The following is a 24,281-nucleotide window of genomic DNA, read 5'->3' as shown; positions in this document are numbered from 1 at the left end:
GGTCATCGTCAGCTTTGTCAAGAAGTGGAAAAGCTGCTTTCTATGTTATGCTGCTGGTGTTGAGGGTCCAGGTGGGGTTCTCTGCCTGGTGAATACCTAGATTTGGTGTTCTCCATGATCTCCAAGGAGAAGCCTTAGATGTGCAGTGGGGACACTACATGTCCTCATGTACATGTCACTACATGTCCTCCTGAAGTTAACAACCATCTCTTTCGCTTTATCCACATTCAGCAACAGGTTGTTGGTTTTGCACCAGTATGTTAACCTCTGTACTTTATCTCGGTTTGCTGACTTGTCATTCTTGCTGATAAGACTCACCATGGTCATGTCAATGGCAAACTTGATATTGTAGTTATTCCTGTGCATTGCTACACAGTTGTGAGTCAGCAATGTGAACAGCAGGGGACAAAGCATACACCTTGGGGGCGTAAATGCAAGTGGGATGTTGTATAAAATACAGTCCGTGATCTGGTCTGCCTAAGGTTTCTCATTTCTAAAGTATAGGATCCAGTTACAGAGGGATGTTTTTTTGGCACAACAGGCTCAGCATCCTGGTTGGATGCTGTGGAATAATGGTAGTTCAATGCTGAGCACACACATAATAGAGGGAATAAAAAAGGCAATATACAAAGCAAGGTTTATAAACATGATATTAACTGGCAATGGTTTTTTTTCGTCACTCTCTCTCTCTCTCTCTCTCTCTCTCTCTCTCTCTCTCTCTCTCGCTCTCTCTCTCTCTTTCTCTCTTTGTTTAGATCAGTCTACTAGAGCAAACCACTGACGAAAAAAAAACATTGCTAGTTAATAACATGTTAATAAGCCTGGCCCTAACCCTGGCTCAGCAGTCAGAGCAATATGGAACAGATTTCGTATGAGGTAACAGCAGTGTACACATAAAAAATAAAAAAATAGACATATATAAAAGGAGTGAATATATCTCGTAAACATCTGAATGACTATACATCTGAGTAAATGTAAACAGTGGTTTTGTTAGTTTACAGTTATACATCCAAATATATGTCAACAATATGTAAGGTGCAAATATACATCCTAATATATCTAAAGTTCTGAGTATAAAGGCATTTGTAATGTGAAAGACAGCAGCAGTATATGACAGTAGTGCAAAAAGACTGTAATTGTTTAAAAGTGCAACAGTGTCAGGATTTAAGAAATTTGTACAGGTTTCAGTTTTTTAAATAGGTGTTTGTAAACATGTCCATTTGTGATGAATTCTGCAGAGAGTATAAAGTGTCTTATGTGCAATGAAGAAGTGTGGGGTGAGCTGTAGATCTTTAAACTTTAGGAGTAGGTGGGAGAGGGGGGATGTAATGGATAGAGTTCATCATACTGACATCCTGATGGATGAAGCTGTTTGAAAGTTTGGTGGAGCGAGTCTAGAGGCTCTGGTAATTTTTCCCTGAAGGCAGGAGGCTGAAGTGAAGTTTTTATGGGTGTGAGCTATCAGCAGATATGCTAGTGAGGCAGTTGTGGAGGATGTCCATAATGGAGGGCAGAGATGATCTTGCTGCCTGCATTCACTATGTATTGCAGAGTTTTTTGACAGGAGGCACATTTGTAGCACACAGTGATACAGCTGGTGAGAATGCTCTCAATAGCCCACCGGTAAAAGGAGCACATGATGGGAGGTGGAACTCGTGCTTTCCTCAGTTTGTGGAGAAAGAAGAGGCGTGACCAAGCTTTGTTGGCCAAGGATGTGGTCTTTGTCATCCAGGAGAGGTCCTAAGAGATATGCACTCCCAGGAACTTGGTGCTGCTTACCCTCTCCACTGCGGCACCGTTGATGGTTAGTGGGGGGGTGCTGTGGAGGTCTTCTTCTATCTTCAATGATAATTTCTTTGGTCTTTCCCACGTTAAGGAAGAAATTGGTATTATGGCACTGGACCAGTCGACTCACCTAGGTCCCGTAGTTGGCCTCTTTGTTGTTGTTGATGAGGCCCACTACAGTCGTGCCATCTGCAAACTTGATGATGTGGTTGGTGCTGTAACTGGGTAAACACTCAACAGAGTGAAGAGCAGCAGGCTGAGCATGCACCCTTGTGGCACCCCTGTGCTTAGCATGATAGTCTTACATTTTGTGGTATATCTGAAAAGAAGCCCAGCACCCAGTTACTGCTGAGGGATGAGTGTGTTAAATGCTGAACTAAAATCCCGGAACAGCATTTGCACATACTGTAGGGGTCTTAAGAGTCCAGGTGAATAAAAGCTGGATGGAGAGCAGCTGAGATAGCATCCTTCGTGGACCTGTTGGTTCTATATGCAAACTGGAACGGGTTGTGGGAGGGGACAAGAATGTATTTTATGTGCTGCATAGTTGCTGTGGCTGGATGGGTGCTACTTCTTTGTAACTGGATTTATTGTGATTGCCATTAAGCACTTGGGAACAACTGTTTGACTCAGTAAGATGTTTAAGATGTCATTTAGTACATCCTTGAGTTCTCTAGCACAGTCCTTTAGAACCTAACCCAGTATGTTGTCTGGTTTGGTTGGTTCCTCAAGAAGGTCTTTTCCATGCTGACTTGGGACAAACACACAGCCTGCTTGTGTGGGAAAGGTGGGATCTTCTGTGCCTATGCTGTGTTTTTCAAATCGGCCAAAGAATTTGCTGTTAAGCAGAGATATGTCTGGCACAGGTCCGTGGTAGGGGATTATAGTTTGTTAGAGTTTGGATGCCCTGACAGAGACTCTGTGTGTCTCTGTTGTTGCTGAAATATTGTACTGCTGTACTGACGTTTTGCTTTCCTGTTTCCATGGGACAAGTTGTCTCTTGCTGTTGCAAGGCCTGAAGTGTCACCGGCTCTAAAGGCTGCGTCCCGAGCCCTCAGAAGCTTGTGTACTTCTTCTGTCTGCCACGGTGTGTGGAAAGCTCGATAAGTGATGCTTTTCCTGTTTGTAATGTCATCAGTGCACTTTGAGATGTAAGCAGTAACAGCCTTAGTATATTCCTATATGTCTGTGTGGTCGTAGTAAGTTGCTGCTTCTTTGAAGATGAAAGTCGGGTGATATCTCTAAAAAACTTTAAGACTGCAAATCTTGACTGCTTATCTCCTTCATATTAGGTGGTCACATGGGCTTCTGGTCATCCTCCTTCAATAAGGGGTGTGTACAGAGCACTTGGCCCCCATAATTGCTTCTTCTACATTCTATAATAATAATAATAATGATAATTATATTTAAATAATATTATTATTATTATAGAATGTAGAAGAAGCAATTAAGTAATAATAATAATAATAATACCAATAATAATAATATTACTATTATTATTATTATTATTATTATTATTATTATTATTATTACTTAATTGCTTCTTCTACATTCTATAATAATAATATTATTATTTAAATATTATTATCTTTTTTAATTTTATTGTGGTTTAAAAGAGCCAGCATTCTGTTCTTCCTTATTATATTGCTAGAAACACCTTAGCAACCAGTTGGTATAAAATAGTAATTACTTAACAGTTTAGCAATCAAAATAGTTATTTATCAGTCAAAATAGTTAATTGAATTTGCATAGCAATTCAATTAAATTCAATAAATTTTTATTTGTATAGCATTTTAAAAAATGAACATTGTCTCAAAGCAGCTTTACACAGATAATGTGGATAAGAATGAATAAGATGTTCTTTATAAGTGTATGTTTGTCCCTGATGAGCATGCCAACTGTGACAAGGAAAAACTCCCCGAGATGGCATAAGGAAAAAACCTTAAGAGGAACCAGACTCAAGAGGGAACCCATTCTCATCTGGGTTGCACAGAATGTCCATTTCTTACAAATAAACAATGTTGCGGGGTACAGTGATGGTGATCAGAAGCAAACTGTAGTCCTGAGTCAGTGTAGAAGACTGTTGACATTACCTACAGTCCAAATCCATCCGCAAAGCTCCTGTTCTTACTCCGGAATTTCATGGGACCACCCAAGGCGTTGATGAGAAACCGTCCCCAGCTGCACAGAGTCGCCTCCAGTCGAAGAGAACAATATCCAGAGGCAGGCCTGGATGAAGTGGGAAGATCCAAGGAGGGAAGAGGGGAAGGAACAGTGGTCACTGGAACCTCAGGAGCAAGTTTAGCTTGACAGAGAGAAAGAGAGAGAGAGAGAGAGAGAGAGAGAGAGAGGTGAGAGGAAGAGAAGGATATGGATTATTATGTGTCCTTATAGTTGTATGAAAGTTGAGGACACTGTGCATTTGGGGACTCCGGCAAGACTTTGTCTGAGTCCCGAACACTGATTGGAAGGCTGGTCTGTGGTCTGTGGGGCTTTATAAGAGAAAGATCTGCCCCCTGCTGTAGTCTTCATTATTTGAGGAACCAACAGATAGCCAGCACCTTTTGATCTAAGTAGGCGTGGAGGATTATACTGGAACAGAAGTTCACTCAGATACTGCGGTGCAAGACCGTTAAGTGCTTTATACGTCAGTAGTAGTATTTTATAATCAATGCGAGATTTGATTGGGAGCCAGTGTAGACTGATTAAAACAGGGGTGATGTGGTCATATTTCCTAGAACTAGTGAGGACTCTTGCTGCTGCATTCTGAACTAACTGAAGCTTATTTATGCACTTATTTGCACACCCAGATAGTAAAGCGTTACAGTAGTCTAATCTAGAAGTAACAAAAGCATGAACTAGTTTTTTTGCATCCTGTAACGGCATCATATTTCTAATTTTAGCAATATTTCTAAGGTGAAAGAAGGCGATCCTAGTGATATTATTCACGTGAGCCTCAAAGGAAAGACTAAGGTCGATAATAACACCAAGGTCTTTGACAGCCATACATGCTGAAACAGAAACACCATCCAGAGATGCCACGTAATCGGAAAGTTTGCTTCTAGCTGCATGTGGTCCTAGTAAAAGTACTTCCGTTTTATCTGAGTTGAGCAGAAGAAAGTTATCAAGCATCCACTGTCTAATGTCCTTTACACACTTCTCAACATTGTTAAGCTGATCTCTCTCATCTGGCTTTGCTGAAATATACAGCTGTGTATCATCAGCATAGCAATGGAAGCGAATCCCATGTTTATGAATAATTTCACCAAGAGGCAGCATATATAAAGAGAAAAGCAGAGGGCCTAAGACAGATCCATGAGGAACACCAAACTTTACCTCAGAGAGTGTGGAGAACTCACCATTTACATCAACAAACTGATAGCGATCAGTCAAATAAGACCTGAGCCAAGAGAGAGCTGTTCCCTTTATTCCAACAACGTTCTCAAGTCTAGCAAGTAATATAGTGTGATCAATGGTGTCAAAAGCTGCACTAAGGTCGAGACATAAGTAAGGAGACAAAACCCTGATCAGAGGCCAATAACAGGTCATTTACAACCTTAACTAGCGCCGTCTCTGTGCTATGATGAGGCCGAAATCCTGACTGATACATTTCAAAAATGTTATTCATAAGTAGGTGTGAGCATAACTGCTGTGCTACAACCTTTTCTAAAATGTTGGATATAAAGGGGAGATTTGATATTAGTCTGTAGTTGGACAGCTGACATGGGTCAAGGTCATGTTTCTTAATTAGGGGGTGGATAACTGCCAGTTTGAAGGATTTTGGTACATAACCAGTGCTAATAGAAAAGTTTATTATTTTTAAAACAGGTTCAATTACCTCTGGAGTTATCTGTTTAAAGAAACTTGTAGGTAAGGGATCGAGAATGCAGGTTGATGATTTTGATGAGGAAATTAATGAAATTAAGTCATTCTCATGAATAGGAGTGAAGCTTTGTAGTTGATTGTCTGCTATAATTACACTGCTGTCTACAGGTTTACTTGTATTTACTTGTGTAATTTGGATTTATATTAACCATCTGGATTTCTTGCGTGATGTTTTAAATTTTATTATTAAAAAGGTTCATGAAATCATTACTACCTTATGATGGTGTGCATGTGAGTGCAGTGCTTTTATTCTCTGTTAACTTTGCTACCGTGCTGAATAAAAATCTAGGATTATGCTTGTTATTTTTTATGAGGGTGGAGAAATATGATAATCTAGCAGCACTAAGAGATTTTCTATAATTTAGGAGGCTCTCCTTCCATGCTATTTGAAATACTGTTAATTTGTTTGACGCCATTTACGTTTTAATTTCCGAGTGGTCTGTTTTAAGGTGCGTGTATGATCATCATACCACTGTGCTAATTTTTTCTCCCTGATCATTTTGGTCTTAAGGGAGCTTTTAATGCTACATATTCATTCGGTTTAATCCGTTTCTGTCAAACACATTATATTAAACTCCTGGTCAGTAATAATTTCGTTTATAGTAAGCGCTTTTGACGTGAGAGATCTAATATTCAGCAATCCTATCTTTAGATCAGAGGTGCTGGCTGTGCATTCAGTCCTATTTAATTTAATGTTAATCAGGTTACTAAAACAGACTTTCTGAGAATTCCTACATTTTGGTTTTGCTCGGGGGACAGACACAGTCTCAATTTGGTGGATCCTGAGTGACGACTCTGTGCAGCTAGCAGACGGTTGGTTTAGCCTGTCTGTCTGCTCCATGGCCTTGGCTCTAGACAGTCACTTGTAAACTAGTGCTGTTCTGAGACTATGACCTATACTACAAGAAATGAGAGCAGCACCTTCCTGAGTGGGATAGATACCGTCCTGCCCTAACAGGCCAGCCTTCCCCTTAAAAATGCTCCAATTATTAATGAAGCCCACAATGTTTTTGAAGCACCACTTGGACATCCGGCAGTTTAGCGACCATAACCTGCTACATCGCCACGTCGCATTGGGATGGGGCCAGAGCATGTTACTGCATCTGACATTGCCTTCGCTAAATAACACACCTCTATAATATTACTCTTGGTAACCTCTGACTGTCGAAGGCATATATCATTAGCTTCTGTGTGAAAAACTATCTTACAGAACCTGTGCTTTCCTAAGAATCTAAGCTGACCTGCTATGTCCGGTGCACTGGCTCCCAGTATACACATAACCTGTGCTGCTGGTGCCCCTAAAGGTCTAGCTAATTTCACGTTCCTCAAAATGGAGTCTCCTAAAACCAGAGCTCTTTCAGGTTTCTCAGCGGGTGCGTCACTGAGGAGAGCAAACCTGTTGGACACATGAAGCGGAGAGGAATGGTGCTTCCGTGGGCAAGCCTTAGCGTTAGCTTTGGCTTTGCGAGTATGCCGCCAAACCGTCACCTATTCGCCCTCCTGCGAGGGTTTTAATGCCGGGGGAATATTAACTTCACCTAGGGCATTCAGACTTTCCCCTGCAGAACCTGGACTGCTCTCGCACTCACTACTTCTCTCTAGACTCTGGATGCGCTCCTCTAATGCTAAGATCTTCTTCGTCAAAGAGCAAACTAGCTTACACTTGTCACAGATAAAATTATCGCAGAGAAAGACCGACTAAACATGTCACACTTCACACACTGAATGAACTGGATGTTCGCCATAGCAGAGAAAATTACGTACCTTAATGTGATTACTGTAGTGTGTGTTCGTAGTTCTGATGGGAATGGCCTCCACTCACTGCTTTCAAACCCTCAAACAAGGAAAAAACTCTCTTAGAAAGCAAAAATAGATGAGACTGAGCCAACGGAAAGTAAAGAATGCAGGAAATCAAAACGATATTTAGCTATTTTAAAGCGATGAAAAAGAGAAAAAACGAACTGTAAAAAAATGTAAACGCCGATACAAACAAAATTCCCGGCAAACAGTTCAACCAGTTAGTCTTGCTGACGTTCAGGAGAAGGTTGTTCTCCTGGCACCATCTCTCCAGGTTTTTAATCTCCTGTAGGCAGGCCGTCTCGACGTTGTTGGAGATCAGGCCCACCACAACAGTGTCGTCAGCAAACTTGATGTTGTTGGTGGAGTTGGAATTGGCCACACAGTCATATGTGTACGGTGAGTACAGCAGGGGGCTCAGAACACAACCCTGGGGAGCTCCAGTGCTGAGGGTAAGGACGGATGAGGTGTTTTTGCCCACCCATACGGCTTGTGGTCTGTCTGTCAGGAAGTTGGAGATCCATTGACACGGGGGTTGGCTGAGTCCCAAGGCCTCCAAATTAGAGGTGAGAGTGATGGGTATTTTGTTGTTAAACGCTAAACTGTGGTCCACAAACAGCATTTTTGCATGATTTCCTTTTCTGTAGTCCAGGTGGCTTATCGTAGTGTGGAGAAGATGAGCAATGGCATCTTCAGTAGAGCGTTTCTGGTGGTACGAAAACTATTTAAAAATATGATATCATATTTGTTCATGGATATATGCAGTTGTTTTTCTACATAATTTTGTTTTAAAATGTATTTATGTAATTGTTAATTTTGTATGTATTTTTTTTTATGTTTTGTATTTATTTTAGCCCTACTTCCCTTTCCCTAAGTGGTTATTCCACTTGTCAGGCCGCCATTGTAAATAAGAACCTGTTCTTAATGACTTGCCTGTAAAAAAAAAAGGTTAAACAAACAAATTAGGTGTCAGTGTGTCTGGTAGTGATGCAGTGATGAAGCCTCTGACCAGTCTTTCAAGCATTCACTACTGAGGTCAGGGCTACAGGGAGGTAGTCGTTGAGGCAGGCAGGCTGGGGTTTCTTTGGGACAGGAACAATAGTGGACTGTTTGAAGCATGAGGGGACAACAGACTGTTCTAGGGAGAGGTTGAATATCTCAGTGAACACCGGTGCTAGTTGGTCAGTGCAGGCTTTCAGAAACCGACCTGTGACCACATTAGCCATACTTCTTGTTGCCTTCTGCCTTGCTTGTTATTAGCTACATAGGCTAGCCTACATCTGTGGTGTGTGATAGCCAGGTAAGCATACACCAGTCTTCTTCTTCTTCTTCTTCTTCTTCTTTCGGCTTTTCCTATTAGGGGTCGTCCCCAGATCATCCGTCTCCATACACCCTGTCCTCTACATCTAACCCTTTTTCACCCCAACCACCTGCATGTCTTGCCTCACCACATCCATATACCTCCTCCTTGGTCTTCTTTTTTTTTCTTCTTCCTGATGGCTCCATCCTCACCATTTTCCTACCGATATAACCCATGTCCCTCCTCTGCACATGTCCAAACCATATCAATCTCGCCTCCCTCACCTTGACTGCAAAACGTCCTACATGCACCTCATTTCGTCCTCGAAACGTCCTCATTTCTAATCCTGTTCATCCTTGTCACTCCCAACGAAAACCTTAACATCTTCAGCTCTGCTACCTCCAGCTCCACCTCCTGTCTTTTAGTCAATGCCACTGTCTCTAAACCATACAACATAGCAGGTCTCACCACAGTCCTATAAACTTTCACTCTTGCAGATAGCCTTCTATCACAAATCACTCCTACCACTTTTCTCCACCCACTCCACCCTGCCTGCACACTTTTCTTCACTTCTCTAACACACTCTCCATTACTTTGCACTGTTGACCCCAGGTACCTGAACTCCTCCACCTTCTCCACCTCTTCTCCCTGCAACCGCACCACTCCACTGCCCTCCCTCCCTCTTAGTCACACACATGTACTCTGTCTTATTCCTACTGACTTTTATTTTTCTTCTCTGCAGCACTTAAGGTAAGGATACACCAGTTAGATTGAAAAAGCCATGCAATGACAAAAAAATGGTTGATGGGCTGAAAACCGCATGCAATGGGAAGAAAAAATATTGATCATGTCACCAAATGGATTAAAAGTAAAATAAGGAGCCTGGTTTGAAAATGTAAGAAGTATAAATACAGATATTTGTGTAAAAATTTAATGAGTGAAAGTGAAAAGTTGTCAGAAAAAAAGTGAAGTAAAGTACTGATACCATAAAAATCAACTTAAGTACACTAACAAAGTATTTGTACTCATTACTTTCCATCTCTGTGTAAGGCACATATAAGCCAAAAAGCAAGGACTATTTTAAACTAAATGGGAAATACTAAACCAAAGGAAGAATAGCAAAGATAATGATTAGCCAGTAAGAAATCTACTCTGGAGCGAGGCATACATGCATCAATTCATTAGATGCATCATAAGTGTGGCTATACGGTTCAAAATTATCTTAATATTTCATAGAATTATTAAAACTGCTGATGCGGTATTGTCTGTGATGTAAATGGAACATAGATACTGAACCATAATTACACTGTGTTTTTGTGCGCCTCTTGGCATCTGATCACCAATGACAAATACTACTTACATGTTCGAAAGTGGCCATTGGAACATTCCTTCATTTCACAATGTATAATATGCTTGTTTAATACATCTAGAATGAAATGTATATCTAGCACCTACCTAGGCCTATTTAAAAATTTTCTGCTATTCTTTGTATTTATTTTCTCTCAGAGCTGAGCACTACACTAATTGAGAGGATGCAGGTGCAGGAGCAGTACTTTAGCCTGTGGCAATCTGAATTGGAAAAGCTGCTTCATCTGGTCTGCTCAACACCCACTGCTGCGCTGTTTGGGCTTGGTGCTCTGACTTCCATGTTGGCTTACTGGCTGGCAACACGTCCACGCCCCCTAATACCCCCATGTGACCTTCAGCACCAGTCTGAAGAAACTGAGGTATTTATATTTCATTCAGAATTCCTTTTAGTAAAGGTTTCATTTACAGAGGGACCTAAGTCTATAATTATCTGGTGTTAATTGGTTGTGAGGTGGTAAATTAGTGGTAAAGGATTCTGGATCGAAAGGTCACAATTTAAAATCCCAGCACCACTAAGTTGCCACTGCTGGTCCCTTGAGCAAGACCCTTAACCCTTAACCCTCTCAGTAGTAAGCCAGCTTGCCAACTTGCAGTGCTGTAAATCACTTTAGTATTTGTATAGCTATGTGCTTTTGTTTTCTTTCATGTCCCTGCCTCCATCTCATCATTGGTTTATGTGTTCACATGTCTGATTATTCACATGTGCATCTATTTTTATGTTTTAATGTGCTAAAAAATACCCCTTTATTTACGCTGTTTTGAGCAATTACTCCCTAAATCATAAATTACTCTTATCACCTGTTACTTTTTTTGCCAGATGATTTGAATCTGTTTGCTGTTTTTATTAATAAAAAGAATTCTTACCCTGCACATGCATCTGCCTCCGTCTTCGTGAGAATGTTATAAACATGGATGCAGAGTGCACATCATGCCCATGCCCTGTTCAGTGAACTTGCTTTCTTCCCCAGCACCATATGATGTTCGAGTGTGGGGGCAATGCCAATTTTATTCCACAAGGCCATATCACACTCTAAGCACAAACCTGAGGTCAACTTGGCGACCTCAGCTGTCAAGTTCACTAATTTTACTGACGTGCCACCCAAAACAAGACCCAGCAGCCGCAGGTCAACATAACGGTTGTCCCCCTGAGCCATAATTTAGCCTGGAGCTCATGAGGGTGCCCCTCAATTCGAATTCATGCCATCATTCATTGCTCAATGTTAGATTTATCAAATGGCTGAAAAAGCTGATTTGGCATATAATGTCAATTTTTTTTATTAATTAATTAATCAATTTGTCCTAAACAAAAGCATAAAAATAAAACAATTTCCTGAATAATTCTGTCCCCTAATAATTTTAATTAAAATCTTTAATATTCAGTGTTGTGCTAGTTACTAAAAAATAGTAACTAGTTACAGTTACTCGTTACTTAATTCAACTCAATTACTTTGATTAATTACACCAAAAAGTAATGCGTTACTGTTAAAAGTTACTTTTAAGTTACTTTTTTAAAATGCGGGAAATCACTAACACCTATAAACTATGTTAAATGTCTTCACCTCTAGTTTTCAGGGCCCACTCCACACCAATTATGGCTATGCTCAGGGGATGATGTTTGTGCTGTGACAGATTGATCATCTCTGCACACAGTTTTTAGGCATTACAGCCCGATATGTACTCAACCCTGAGCTCTCAGGTCCTCTTTGACCAGGAGTGTCAAACTCAGGCCCGCGGGCCAAATCTGGTTGGTAATTAAAATTAGGTTAGGTTAGGTTAGGTCAACTTTATTATCCCCGAGGGGCAATTTGTTTCACAGCCGGCAAAATCAATACAATCCCAAACACACACAACAAACAGTACAGGTACAGAGAGAGAAAGGGAAAAAATAAATAAATAAATAAAAAAAAAAAAAAAAAAAAAAAAAAAAATATATATATATATATATATATATATATATATATATATATATATATATATATATATATATATATATATATATATATATATATATATATATTTAATTTAAGTATTTAAAAACCCAATAGCAACTGGTACAAAAGATTTTTTAAATCTATTTGTCCTGCAAAGCAGTAAAAAATATCTACGTGAAGAAGGTAACAACATAAAAAGATTCTGCAAGGGATAGCTGGAATCTCTTAACATTAACTCGGCCTTCCTCAGAGTCCTTGCTTTATACACACTGTTTAAATCCATCAGGTTGGTGCCGACAATCTTACCACACACTTTAACAATACCCTGAAGTCTATTTCTATTTTTCAGATTAAGCGATCCATACCAACACACAAATGTAAAAGTAATAACTAACTCAATAAAACAAGAATAAAACATTTTCATAAAAGTGCTATCCACGTTAAAACCACAGAGTTTCAGTAAAAAATACATACGCTGGTGGGCTTTTTTACAAACAGCATCCACATGAGCCCCAAAAGTCAACTTTTCATCTATTATAGTACCAAGATATTTAAAATAATGTACAATCTCAACAGTATGATCATTAATAACCACAGGAGAGATGGCTGTACGATTCTTCCTAAAATCTACAATCATCTCTTTAGTTTTTAATACATTAATGTCCAAAAAGGACAGTTTACACCAATCAATAAAATCTACCAATACAGAACCGTGAACAGAATCCTCATTATCAAGGAGTGAAATGATCACTGAATCATCAGCAAACTTAATGATATGTATAAAGCACAAATAAAAGAGGTGAAAGAACACACCCTTGCGGTGACCCGTACTAGGTACTATGACTGTTAAAGGGAGAGATGTAGCTGACATGATGGAGAGGAGAAAGGTAGATATGTTGTGTGTTCAGGAGACCAAGTGGAAAGGGAGTAAGGCCAGGAACTTTGGAGGTGGGTTTAAACTGTTCTACCATGGTGTGGATGGAAAGAGAAATGGTGTAGAAGTGATTCTGAAGGAAAAATACAGTTAGAGTGTAGTGGAGGTAAAGAGAGTTTCTGATGGGTGGTTGGGTGATAAACACGAAGTTGGAAGTTGAAGGGGTAATGATAAATGTCAGGTGACACAGTGAGGTGGTGGAGAGTTTACCTAGGAATGAAAGATTGGTCATTGAGGCAGATTTCAATGGCTATGTAGGTGAAGGGAACAGAGGTGATGAGGAGGTGATGGGTAGGTATGGCCTTAGGGAGAGGATTGTGGAAGGGCAGATGATGATAGATTTTGCTAAAATGATATAAATGGCAGTGGTAAATAATTATTTTAAGAAAAAGGAGGAGCATAGGTTCATGTTATATTCTATATTCTATGCGAGAGATGCAGCCTAAAAGAGATTGGAGACTGTACGGTGTTGGCAGGGGACAGTGTAGCTAAACAGCATCGGATGGTGGTCTGTATAATGGCTTTGGAAGTGAAGAAGAAGAGGAGGAGAGTGAAGACTGAACAAAGAATAAAATGGTGGAAACTAAAGGAGGAAGACTGTAGTGTGAGTTTCAGGGAAAAGGTCAGACAAGGGCTCGATTTTAGTGAAGATGATTGGGCAACTACTGCAGAAGTGATGACAGCTAGAAAGGTACTTGGTGTGACATCTAGAAAGAAAAAGGAATACAAGAGGTTGGCAAAAACAGAATTGGGATCGTCAGAGAGATGAGAAAAGTGGGCAGGAGTACAAGGAGATGTGGCAGCAGGTAAAGAGGGATGTGGAAAAAGCAAAGGAAAAGGCATATGAGGATCTGTATGAGAAGTTGGACACTAAGGAAAAAGAAAAATATGTGTACTGATTGGCCAGGCAGAGGGCTTCTGCTGACTCTGAACTCTGAACTTGCACAGCAAAGTGTCACTTTATAACACACTAAGGACAATCACACTAAATGACTTTAATTTATACTCTGTCAATATCTGCCAAACTCTTTCTAGAATTAATGTTTAAATGTTGGACAGTCATATATAGCATTTCACTGCATGTATACAGTGCAGAACAGTGCATGTAGGGTGTTTTGGAGACAGAGTGAGAGAGGTGCGATTGAGATGGTTTGGACATGTGCAGAGGAGGGACATGGGGTGTATCGGTAGGAGAATGCTGAGGATGCCAGGCAGAAGTAAAAGAGGAAATCCAAGGAGTAGGTTTATCGATGTGGTGAGGGAAGACATGCAGGTAGTTAGCTTAAAAAAGGCAGTTGTAGAGAACAGAGAAATATGGAGACGGATGATGTACTGTGTCGACCCCTAATGGGAGCAGCCGAAAAAAGAGGAAGAAGAAACAGCTGTGTAGGAGGCTAAAAACTGGGTGAGGAACAGCCAAACTCTGCAATTAAGGTGAAGTTGTGGAAGACATGTGACAATTCATACACTATGGCAAAACTGAACACAGCAACAAGAAACAAAGTAGTCATACTGCATAAGCAGCAGACTGGGGTTAGAATTAGATTTCAAGATATGCTGTTCATTCTGAATAAGCACAATAAAACGGGCAATGTTGAGGACTGTATATGCAGTAGTCAGCCAAGGAACCTTAATGCAGGGGATGAAAGACACATCGACACCGTAAAAAACAAGTCAATAATGAGTGTCTGCAGGCAACATGATGCACGATGGAGATTTCCTTTAAAATTTTGGGCTGTATTTCTCCAAATAGAGTTGTAGTTTGGATGAGGATTAATGGTGTCCTCAATACGCAATCCCATCAGGGAGGCATCTGACTGGCCCCAAATTTATACTGCAGCAGGACAACTACCCCAAACATACAGCCAATATTATTAAGAATTATCTTCAGCATAGATAACAATAAGGAGTCATGGAAGTAGTAGTTTTGGCCACCACAGAATCCTGATATCAATGTCATCCAGTCTGTCTGGGTTAGTTCATCAAGATGCTTGAAACAACCTACCTGCTTCTTTTGAAAAAAATTTACCTGGAAATGCTAGTGGATCTAGATGAACTGATGCTGAAACATCCTTTTTCCCTTTGGGAAAAGGGCAATTCGGGTGGGTTATTAGGAATAGAATTTATAGTAAACTGGGATGCTTTCACTGTTTTCCCCCTATTTCCTCATATTACTCTTGAGTTTTTCCTTCCAGCATGCTCATATAATTTTTTTGAAAAGCTGTTATATGAGAATGTCTGTTATTAATTCCACTGTATAAATAATATTAAATATTTAATAGATTCAATGTGCTTTATATAATTCTGAGGTTTTTAATTATTGTTCTGTAATCTAAAATATTGTTTCATTTTAAGGTGACACACACACACACACACACACACACACACACACACACACACACACACACACACACACACACACTCATTGCCTCAACAGGGTCAGATACTATAATGAATTAACTGACATTGCCATGACAGGCACAGATAATCATCAGCTATGCATGGAGAGGGCACCTGTGACTTATTGGGACCAATTCAATTATATCTGTCTTTTTTCTGTTTGCCAAACTGTCTAGCTGAGTAATTAAAACACAGAGTGCCAGTTATGTTGTTTATTAAAGTATGCTGAAAAGCATACTTCAATAAACTAAAACACATTTTGAACAATGTGCACTGAAAACAATTAACTGAAAATGTATTTAATATGTTTTTAAAATATTAAATACATTTTCAATTGATTGTTTTCAGTGCACATTGTGCAAAATGTGTTTTAGTCATTACACATTAGAAAAATATATTTTTAATTCATTTTGTTCATTTTAATACGTTGTTGTAACTTTGTTTATTTTACAGGGAGGTGGCCATAAATCAATGTTGGTTGACAATCCCAAGCTGTTCACACGCTACTATGAAGACACAAAAACCTTGTATGAGGCATTCCAGAGGGGCCTGCACATAACTGGTGTGCATTTGTATTTAACTATTACATTTGTAGACCATAATACATCAAAAAATGGTAGTTAAACTGAATTTACAATTAAACTCTTAACAGGGAACAAAGTATAGAAAAGATAAGTGTTCTTGTTAACTTATATATATATATATATATATATATATATATATATATATATATATATATATATATATATATATATATGTCTCCTTAGGTGATGGACCATGCTTAGGTTCTCGGCTCCCAAATCAACCTTACCAATGGCTATCTTATCGAGAGGTGAGTGTGGAAATAGCTAATTATATTTCACTTAAGTGTGGCCTTTTCTAATTTTAGCTTATATAAGTTGTATCTTTTTTTTTTTTATTAAATAATCAAATAGAAAAGATATTTGGTAGACAAAAGAATGAAAAATAAATCTTACAAAGACTTGGTTACACAAATGTGCACAACCCATAATTGATACTTAGATCTGATGCATTTCTCATATTTTGTGATTTTGTTTTTCATGAATTTTTTTTCATTTATTTGATTTTGTGGCTTTATTTGATTTTGTGAATCAATTGTAGCATCACATTTTAAAACCATCCTCTCTGGTGAAAAAAATTATTTTCTATTTTCCAAATATATGAACAAAAATAAATATTCCAAAGCCATGTAAAGCCATTAATCTATATCTGTATTTGTATCTGTATTTGAATCATCTTAAAAATGCCTCAGAAGACAGCTGAAGTTCAACTGCTATAAATTGTCATGCCAGTTTTGATGCATCTGCATCAATAGCAGATAATAAGCCATGCATTTGCAACAAATATTGTTTTCTTGTTTTCTCGGGATCACAGCTTAATTGTCTTGTGATCTTAAAATAACAAGAGTTGTTTTCCCATGATCTAGACACAATGGTGGGTGGTCAGGGCCAGCAAAGCCTTCTCTGCTGGCCTAAACACTATCAGAAAGACTGACCTACATTTACAACTTAAATTCTAATATTTGTTCCATGAAATTGTATTAATTTATTCCCAACAGTGTGTTCTATTCATTTCATAGCGTTTCTCTTGGCTGCACTGCTTTCAGTACGTGTATGTAGACGTTAGATTTTTGGCCTAACAGATTTCAGCCTCTATGTGCTGCCATGTCAATCTAATCTGCCCAGGGCTTTCAACGTCTGTACTGCTGGCCTTTTTACCATATAGAATATTAGCAATGGGTCTGTTTCTTTAACCAATCAGATGTCAAATTTAAGTTAATCTTAATCGCACATTTTTATCTGTTCTAAATGTAACTGAAATTAATACTTTTTTATACTCTAATCAACATGGGCATGGACAAATATAGAAACCAATTCTTTTTTTATTTTTTTTTATTATGGTGTTTTAAATTAGGTAAATCATCAAGACACCAAACAGAACATGTTTCCACATGGACAGTTTTGATTGCCTGTTTGTGTGCATCATAGTGGTTTTTGAGACTTGGTGCATCAGTAAAACAAATGTTTAGTTATGACAAATAATTTTCTTGTGGAGTTTATAAATCTCATATCTTAGTAAAGAACCAGTGGTGAACAGTAACGAAGTAAATGTAACTCACGTATCTGTACTTCACTCAAGTATTTCCATTTGGGGATACTTTTATTTTCACTTCACTACATTTTAAATATCTTACTTTTTACTGAACTACATTTCGTGAAATCAGTCGTTCCTTTTTATTAATGAGCGGATAAAAACTTAATTGGTCAATCACACAGCAAGCCAGCAATCAGGTTAAAGCTCTGTTTTACAACTGTTTTGATTGGCGCTTGGCAGTGGTGGATTTACGCGACATGGGTAACCGACCAGAGCGGCATCTTGCCTGGGGGTGTCACGGGGCGTCCAAAAAAAATCTATCATAATTTGTATATATTTCTTTTTTTTTTTTTACCGTTCATTTGCACGGCCATGTCAATTATTGTATCATGTCATGGTCAATAAACCTGGCCGGGACTCTCACAGAGTAGAAGTTCATGAAGTTCCTTCATGCATACACATAGGAAGGAGAATTAGGGTAGGGTGACGTCACGTCAGTGTCACGCGGGGATCAAGAGACGGAAACCGGAGTAACACTTAAGACAGGGATGGGCAAACTTTTTGACTCACAGGCCACAATGGGTTCTAAAATTTGAGAGGGGCCGGGTCATACATACAGTATATGTATGTATGTGTGTGTGTGTGTGTGTGTGTGTGTGTGTGTGTGTATGTGTATGTGTATGTATATGTATGTATATATGTATATATGTATGTGTGTATGTATGTCGATCCCTGGTCAGGGAACCAACACCAGCCATTAGGGTTGCACAAGTCAGTGCACTTTGAGTGCCGGTCCCAAGCCCGGATAAATGGGGAAGGTTGCGTTAGGAAGGGCATCCTGCGCAAAAACATGCGCAAAATTGAACATGCGGATCATGTTTACGGATGATCCGCTGTGGCGACCCCTAATGGGAGAAGCCGAAAGAAAGTTTTACTGTATCACTTGGGTTATGCTGTGTTGCCTGCTATGCTTTTACACATAGAGCAACAATATTTATTTTAGCTTGCATAACATAAAATTTATAGTATGTAGTTTATCATAATGTGTGTAGTAACAAAACTATTACAAATTAACTAGTGTAGTTGAATTGTAGTTAAAATAGCACTTATTGATTTGGTTACATTTAATAGAGGTGATGTCATGAAGGTTTTCTGTGATTGTACTGAATAGGTCCCAAACTGAGTTCATAAGGGGAATCTCAAGTGCAGCTTAAAAGGCAAAGATAAAAGACACATATAGTATTATAAGAATATAGATGTTGTATGTATCTTGTGTCTCCAATTAACCAAAGAGTTGTTTGATTCTTGGTTCTAAGAGTTTGATAATCGTGCACAATGATGTGTATTTATTTGAGCAATAAATTAATTTAGGGTGATATTTATTCATGAAATGGAGCTCTCAGAAATGTATCCAAATTTGTGGACTGCCCTGAGAATATCTTAATCGCCCAGTGACGGTAGCTAAATCAGAGAGGAGCTTTTCAAAGCTGAAACTAAATCAAAGGGGGAGACATTGGGTCATGGCGTGGTTCACCCAGGGTGCCATTCAAACAATAGGTTACTTTCGTAACCCCGGTTCTCTGAAACATCGAGTGGAGAGATCCACCTATGGGATCCGTACCTGACCTCTGCAGAAGCATCCAATTGCACCAAGTCTGGCTTGACAGACAGGAGCGCGTGCCCAATGGCAGGTAAAGCAAGGCCCCTTACCCGAGTGCATAAGGCACCTGCACGCGCTACCTCTCCTCAGTGAGCATATTCGCTTCTCGTGCAGCAAGCGGGGCAAACTTGGTGGATCTCTCCACTCGATGTTTCAGAGAACTGGGGTTACAAAAGTAACCTATTGTTCTCTTTCATCATCTCGTGTTCGAGATCCACCTATGGGAGATATAGACAACTCCACCGGTTGCCCAATACACTCATAGCGAGGCCCTGTAAGCCAGAGGACGGCCAAACGGGTGGTGCACGGCACGTCACAAAGCATAAGAATTAACATACTGCTGGGGATAAAAAACCAGCCATGAATAAAAAACCACGACATGTGGAAGGAGAACATGTTCATAAACATGTGAATGGGCCAACCTAGGTGTCAGGAAAAAAGAGGCTTATGCGCCTGAAACATACATCACTAGGCCGGGCAGACGGGGTTGAAAGGAGTGCAGGCCTAGTAGCATGTGGCTACGAAGAGGGTTTTGGGGGTTCGGGTAACATCGAGCCGGTAGTACCTAACAAAGGTGTGCGGAGAGGACCAGCTCGCAGCGGCACAAATGTCCTGCAAGGGAACTCCCCTGAACAGAGCCCAAGAAGTAGCCACGCCTCTAGTGGAGTGTGCTCTAAGGCCACCTGGGGGCTGCATGCCCCTAGATTCATACGCTAAGGAGATGGCCTCTACCAGCCGGCGAGAGAGACGTTGCTTAGAGATGGGATTCCCTTTGTTCGGCGGGGCCCAAGAGATGAAGAGCTGGTCGCTCTTTCGAAAAGAGTTTGTCCTGTCCATGTAAACTCGTAGGGCACGCACAAGGCACAAAGCATTCAGCCTCTGGTCCTCCGCAGAGGAAAAAGGGGGAGGATGAAAGGCAGAGAGCTCAATCACCTCACCAAAGAAAGCTGGGAAGCATTTAGGCATGAAGGCCGGGTTAGGCCTAACAAAACCTTATCTCCATTAAATGAGAATTTGGTGCACGAGGAATGAACCGAGAGCGCATGCAAATCACTGACACTTTTGGCGGAAGCCAAAGCCAGAAGCAGAGCCGTCTTGAAGGACAGAAGCCTGAGGGAGATATCCCCCAGGGGCTCAAAAGGTTGTCGGGCCAGCACCCCCAGCACCATGGATAGATCCCAATCTGGGACTACACTTTTGGTGATCGGGATGGAGCGGCGCGCGCCCTTTATGAATCTACGGATAAGGGGGTGCTGACCCACCGTAGTGTCGCCGAACCCAACGTGACACGCAGCGATAGCCGCTAAATAGACCTTAATCGTCGAAAAAGTTCTGCCACGATCGATAAGGTCCTGCAAAAAACCCAGAATTTCAGAAACTGAGCACAGATATGAGACGAGCTGGTGTTTCTCGCACCACTCCTCAAACACACGCCACTTGCAATCATAGAGAGAACGTGTGGAAGAGGCCCTGGCATTCTGAATCGTGGCGATAACACGTGGAGAAAGCCCCAAAGTGTTTAAATTCGCCCTCTCACGGGCCAGGCCCAGAGAGCCACCCTGTCTGGGTGAGGATGATAGATTTCCCCGTTCACTTGGGCCAGGAGGTCTGTGCGCAAGGGGAGGGGCCAAGGCTCTGCATATAAAAGAGGAATTATCTCCGCAAGCCAAGGTGCCTTGGGCCACCTGGGAGCTATGAGGATCAGAGACAAACCCTGCACCGCGACCCTGGCCAAGGTCGGGGTTATCAGGCAGAGAGGAGAGAACGCGTAGAGCAGCGTGCTGGGCCACGGGTGAGCCAGCGCGTCTACAACGAGGGGGCCGTCCTCGTCCCGAAGCGAGAAGAACATAGGACAGTGGGCGTTTTCGTGCGAGGCGAAGAGATTGACGGTAGCCTGGCCGAACCTCTCCCATAGCAGCCTCACTATCTGAGGGTGGAGCCGCCATTCTCCGTAGAGTGGGTTTCCTCTCGACAGAAGGTCTGCGCCCCTGTTCAAAATGCCCGGGACGTGAGTCGCCCGTAACGACAGGAAATGCCGTGCGCTCCAAACCAGCAACCTGTGAGCTAGAGAATGAAGCTTGGAGGAGCGCATGCCGCCTTGACGGTTGATATGTGCCACAGCTGTCGTATTGTCGCACCAGCACATGATGTCCCTGCAGGCGAGGCAAAAAATGCTTTAGAGCTTTCACAGTGAGGAGCTCCAAATAATTTATATGGGCTGAATGAAGTGAGTTCAGCCATACACCGTTCACTGATCTGCCCTCCTGTGTGGCTCCCCACCTCGTTAAGGAGGCATCTGTCGTTACCACTTTCCGCAGCATGATCGCCCCGAGAAGGGTCCCATGCGCGTAAAACTCTGCAGCTCTCCAGCGGCGCAGCACGGCCATGCACGCGCGCGTCACCGTGACGTAGCCGCAAAGATCGCGCAACGGGCTGAGATGCAGGGACAAAACCCACTTCATAAAAGCCCTTATTCTCAGAAGACCTAGAGGCAACGCATGGACAGCCGAAGCCATAAGACCCTGTAATCTGAGGCATGTGCAATACCGTATGCGCGCTCCTTCCCTGAACCGCGCGAGACAGTTCATGAATGAAGAGATGCGCTTCTGTGACAGGCGCATGCGCATCGTAACGGAATTCAGCTCCAGCCCCAAGAATATGACCTCCTGAGCGGGAGTGAAGTTGCTCTTGTTCACATTGACTCTGAAACCGAGCGCAGCGATGTGAGAGAGCACACGGGCAGTGTTTTGAATCACTTTCTCTCTCGAATCGGCTATAATAAGCCAATTGTCTATGTATGTGAGGATTCTGATACCCGCTGATCTCAAAGGCGCAAGTCCCGCCTCCACACACAGACAGAACGTCCTTGGACTCAGAGCGAGCCCGAACGGAAGGACCATGAATTCGTAACACACACCTTGGTAGGCGAAACGAAGGAATTTCATGTGCGGAGGATAGATGCTTATGTGGAAAAAAGCATTGCTCAGATCGATCGAGCAAAACCAATTGTTCTGCTTTATTTAACGTATGAGCGGGCCGTGTGATAACATTCTGAAATTGTATTTCCTTAAATGTTTGTTCAACACTCTGAGATCCAGAATAGGACGGAGAGAACCGTCTTTTTTCGGGACCAGGAAATAGCGAGAGTAAAAACCCTGATCGCTTAGATGCGGGGATACAACTCGAATCGCTCTCTTCTCGAGAAGAGATGAGATTTCGTCTTTCAGAATGTGAGTATGCCATACCATACCACTCCGTTGAACCGTGGGGGTGTTTTGGCAAACTGAAGTCTGTAACCCCTCGTGACTGTGTGAATCACCCAATCGGGGGCTGAGACAGATAGCCAGCCTATCACGTGACTCCTGAGCATCCCCACACAGCCCGGCGAAATGCCGAGAGCCGATCCGGCCAGATCGCTCATTAATGGTGCAGTGGCGAAAAATTCTCTCCCAGAGACGAATTCATTGGATTCATCAGATTTATTGATATTTTTTGTATTTTTGTGTTTTTTTGTGAAAAACTTGGGCCGTAGCCTTTATTAAATTTGTGAGAGGAGAGTGAAGGGGAGTGTTTGGTGACACTGCTTCTGCACATAATCTCACATCTTTCCCCACTGGAACGGGGAAACGCACTTTGGATGACACGGGGAACAGTGAAGCCTGTGCGGAAGAGAGAGTGACCCTCGCTGGCGAGGGGGGGCTGACCTCACTGAAGGAGAACCTCCGTCTTTTGGACGGGCGAACTTGGAGGGAAGAACAAGTGTTCGGAGGGCTGGTCGCCCATGAACGCGGAACGAAAACCCCCTGTGGCCGAGCATAAGGTCGGCCGCCTTCGTTTAGGACTTGAAGGGGCGGGGTTTGGGGGGTTTCCTCGCCGCGGCTGCACCGAAGGACATCTTACCCCAGGGCTTAGCAGGCGGGGGAGGTGGCCCACTCTGCTTAGCCGGTGGTTTCCCGCGGGGTCTGTAATTTCTGCCAGTGTAGTGGGGATGGCGTCCCGCAGCAGAAGTGTTAGATGGCCGCACAGATGGTGTCTGATGCTGCGCCTGCTTCCTAGGAAGACACAATTTCAATGCCTCGTCCTCCTTCTTTTTATCATCGCATCGTTGTTGCATCAGGGCCACAGCCGGGCCAAAAAGAGCTTGGCCGGGTTCAATCGGCGCTCCTGCGATGCGACGTTTCTCACTATCAGGGAGAACGGAAAGATTGAGCCACAGTGGTTGAGCCACAGTGGTTGAGCCACAGTGAAGCCACAGTGGTCGGAGAACGTGCAGTTCTCCGACCACCGATAAAGCCATAGAACGCCGCTCGCATGGACAGCCTGACGGGCATTACGGAGAACAAGGTCATTGACCGAGACGACCTCCTTCCAGAGATCGGGCGATGGTGACCCTTTCTCCAGTTGTTGACCCAAATCGATCAGGAGTTCGGCCTGATACGCGGCCAACAGCGAGCAGACATTAAAAGCTTGTATAGCGAGAGCTGAGGCTTTGTACGATGCCTGATGAATCGATGCGGAGAAGCGATCCATTTTACCCGGGAGGACGGGCTTGGGTGGGGCGAGCAGCCCGCCCTGAGATGGGTTGAGGTGTCTGGCGATGGAAGGCTCGATAACCGGGGGATCGCCCATGCCGAGACTCACCATATCTTTGTGTTTGAGGTCGAGCGGATCTCCCCAGCAATATCTCATGTGTTTAGCACATGCAGGGAGGACGGGAAGCAGCTGCTTTCTCGGGCCGGAAGGAGGTCCCAGAAGCTTGCCGTCATATACGTCTCTCTCCTGATCCGAAGCATTCAGGAGAGCCGGCCATTTGATGCCGAGCCGCGCGGCAGCGCGTTCACAAAGCTCCAGCAAAACCAATTCAGATGGGGCGGGGGGAGCCTGAGGGGCCGCGGAGGACGGGATGGCATCCTCGTCGTCCGAGCATTTGAGAAGGTCCGCCACGATCTCATCCCCGGAACCTGTCGGTCCTTCGGGGAGACGGTTGTCGACCGGTAGTAAATCCTTGAACGGGGAAGGACACAAGTTGGCCCAGTCAGAGGAAATCGCACCGCGGGAGGCCCCCGGGTGCGCAGCGGTGTCGCCTTTTTCCCCCTCCGAGTCGGA

General features: G+C 42.3%; 1 protein-coding gene across 1 annotated transcript in view; it reads left to right on the top strand.

The window, feature by feature from the left end:
- The window catches only part of acsl6 (acyl-CoA synthetase long chain family member 6), a 69,512-nt gene that overhangs the window by 5,406 nt on the left and 39,825 nt on the right, over positions 1-24,281 (top strand). Inside the window, exons 2-4 of the mRNA XM_083565108.1 lie at positions 10,274-10,494; positions 15,854-15,962; positions 16,168-16,232. Coding sequence (XP_083421234.1) covers positions 10,274-10,494; positions 15,854-15,962; positions 16,168-16,232 — 395 coding nt within the window. The remainder of the gene's footprint in view (positions 1-10,273; positions 10,495-15,853; positions 15,963-16,167; positions 16,233-24,281) is intronic.

The sequence above is a fragment of the Silurus aristotelis genome (assembly GCF_946808225.1).
Source record: "Silurus aristotelis genome assembly, chromosome: 16".
Taxonomy (NCBI): Eukaryota; Metazoa; Chordata; class Actinopteri; order Siluriformes; family Siluridae; genus Silurus; species Silurus aristotelis.
The sequence above is the reverse complement of the archived record's forward strand: the minus strand, read 5'-3'. Positions and strand labels throughout refer to the sequence as shown.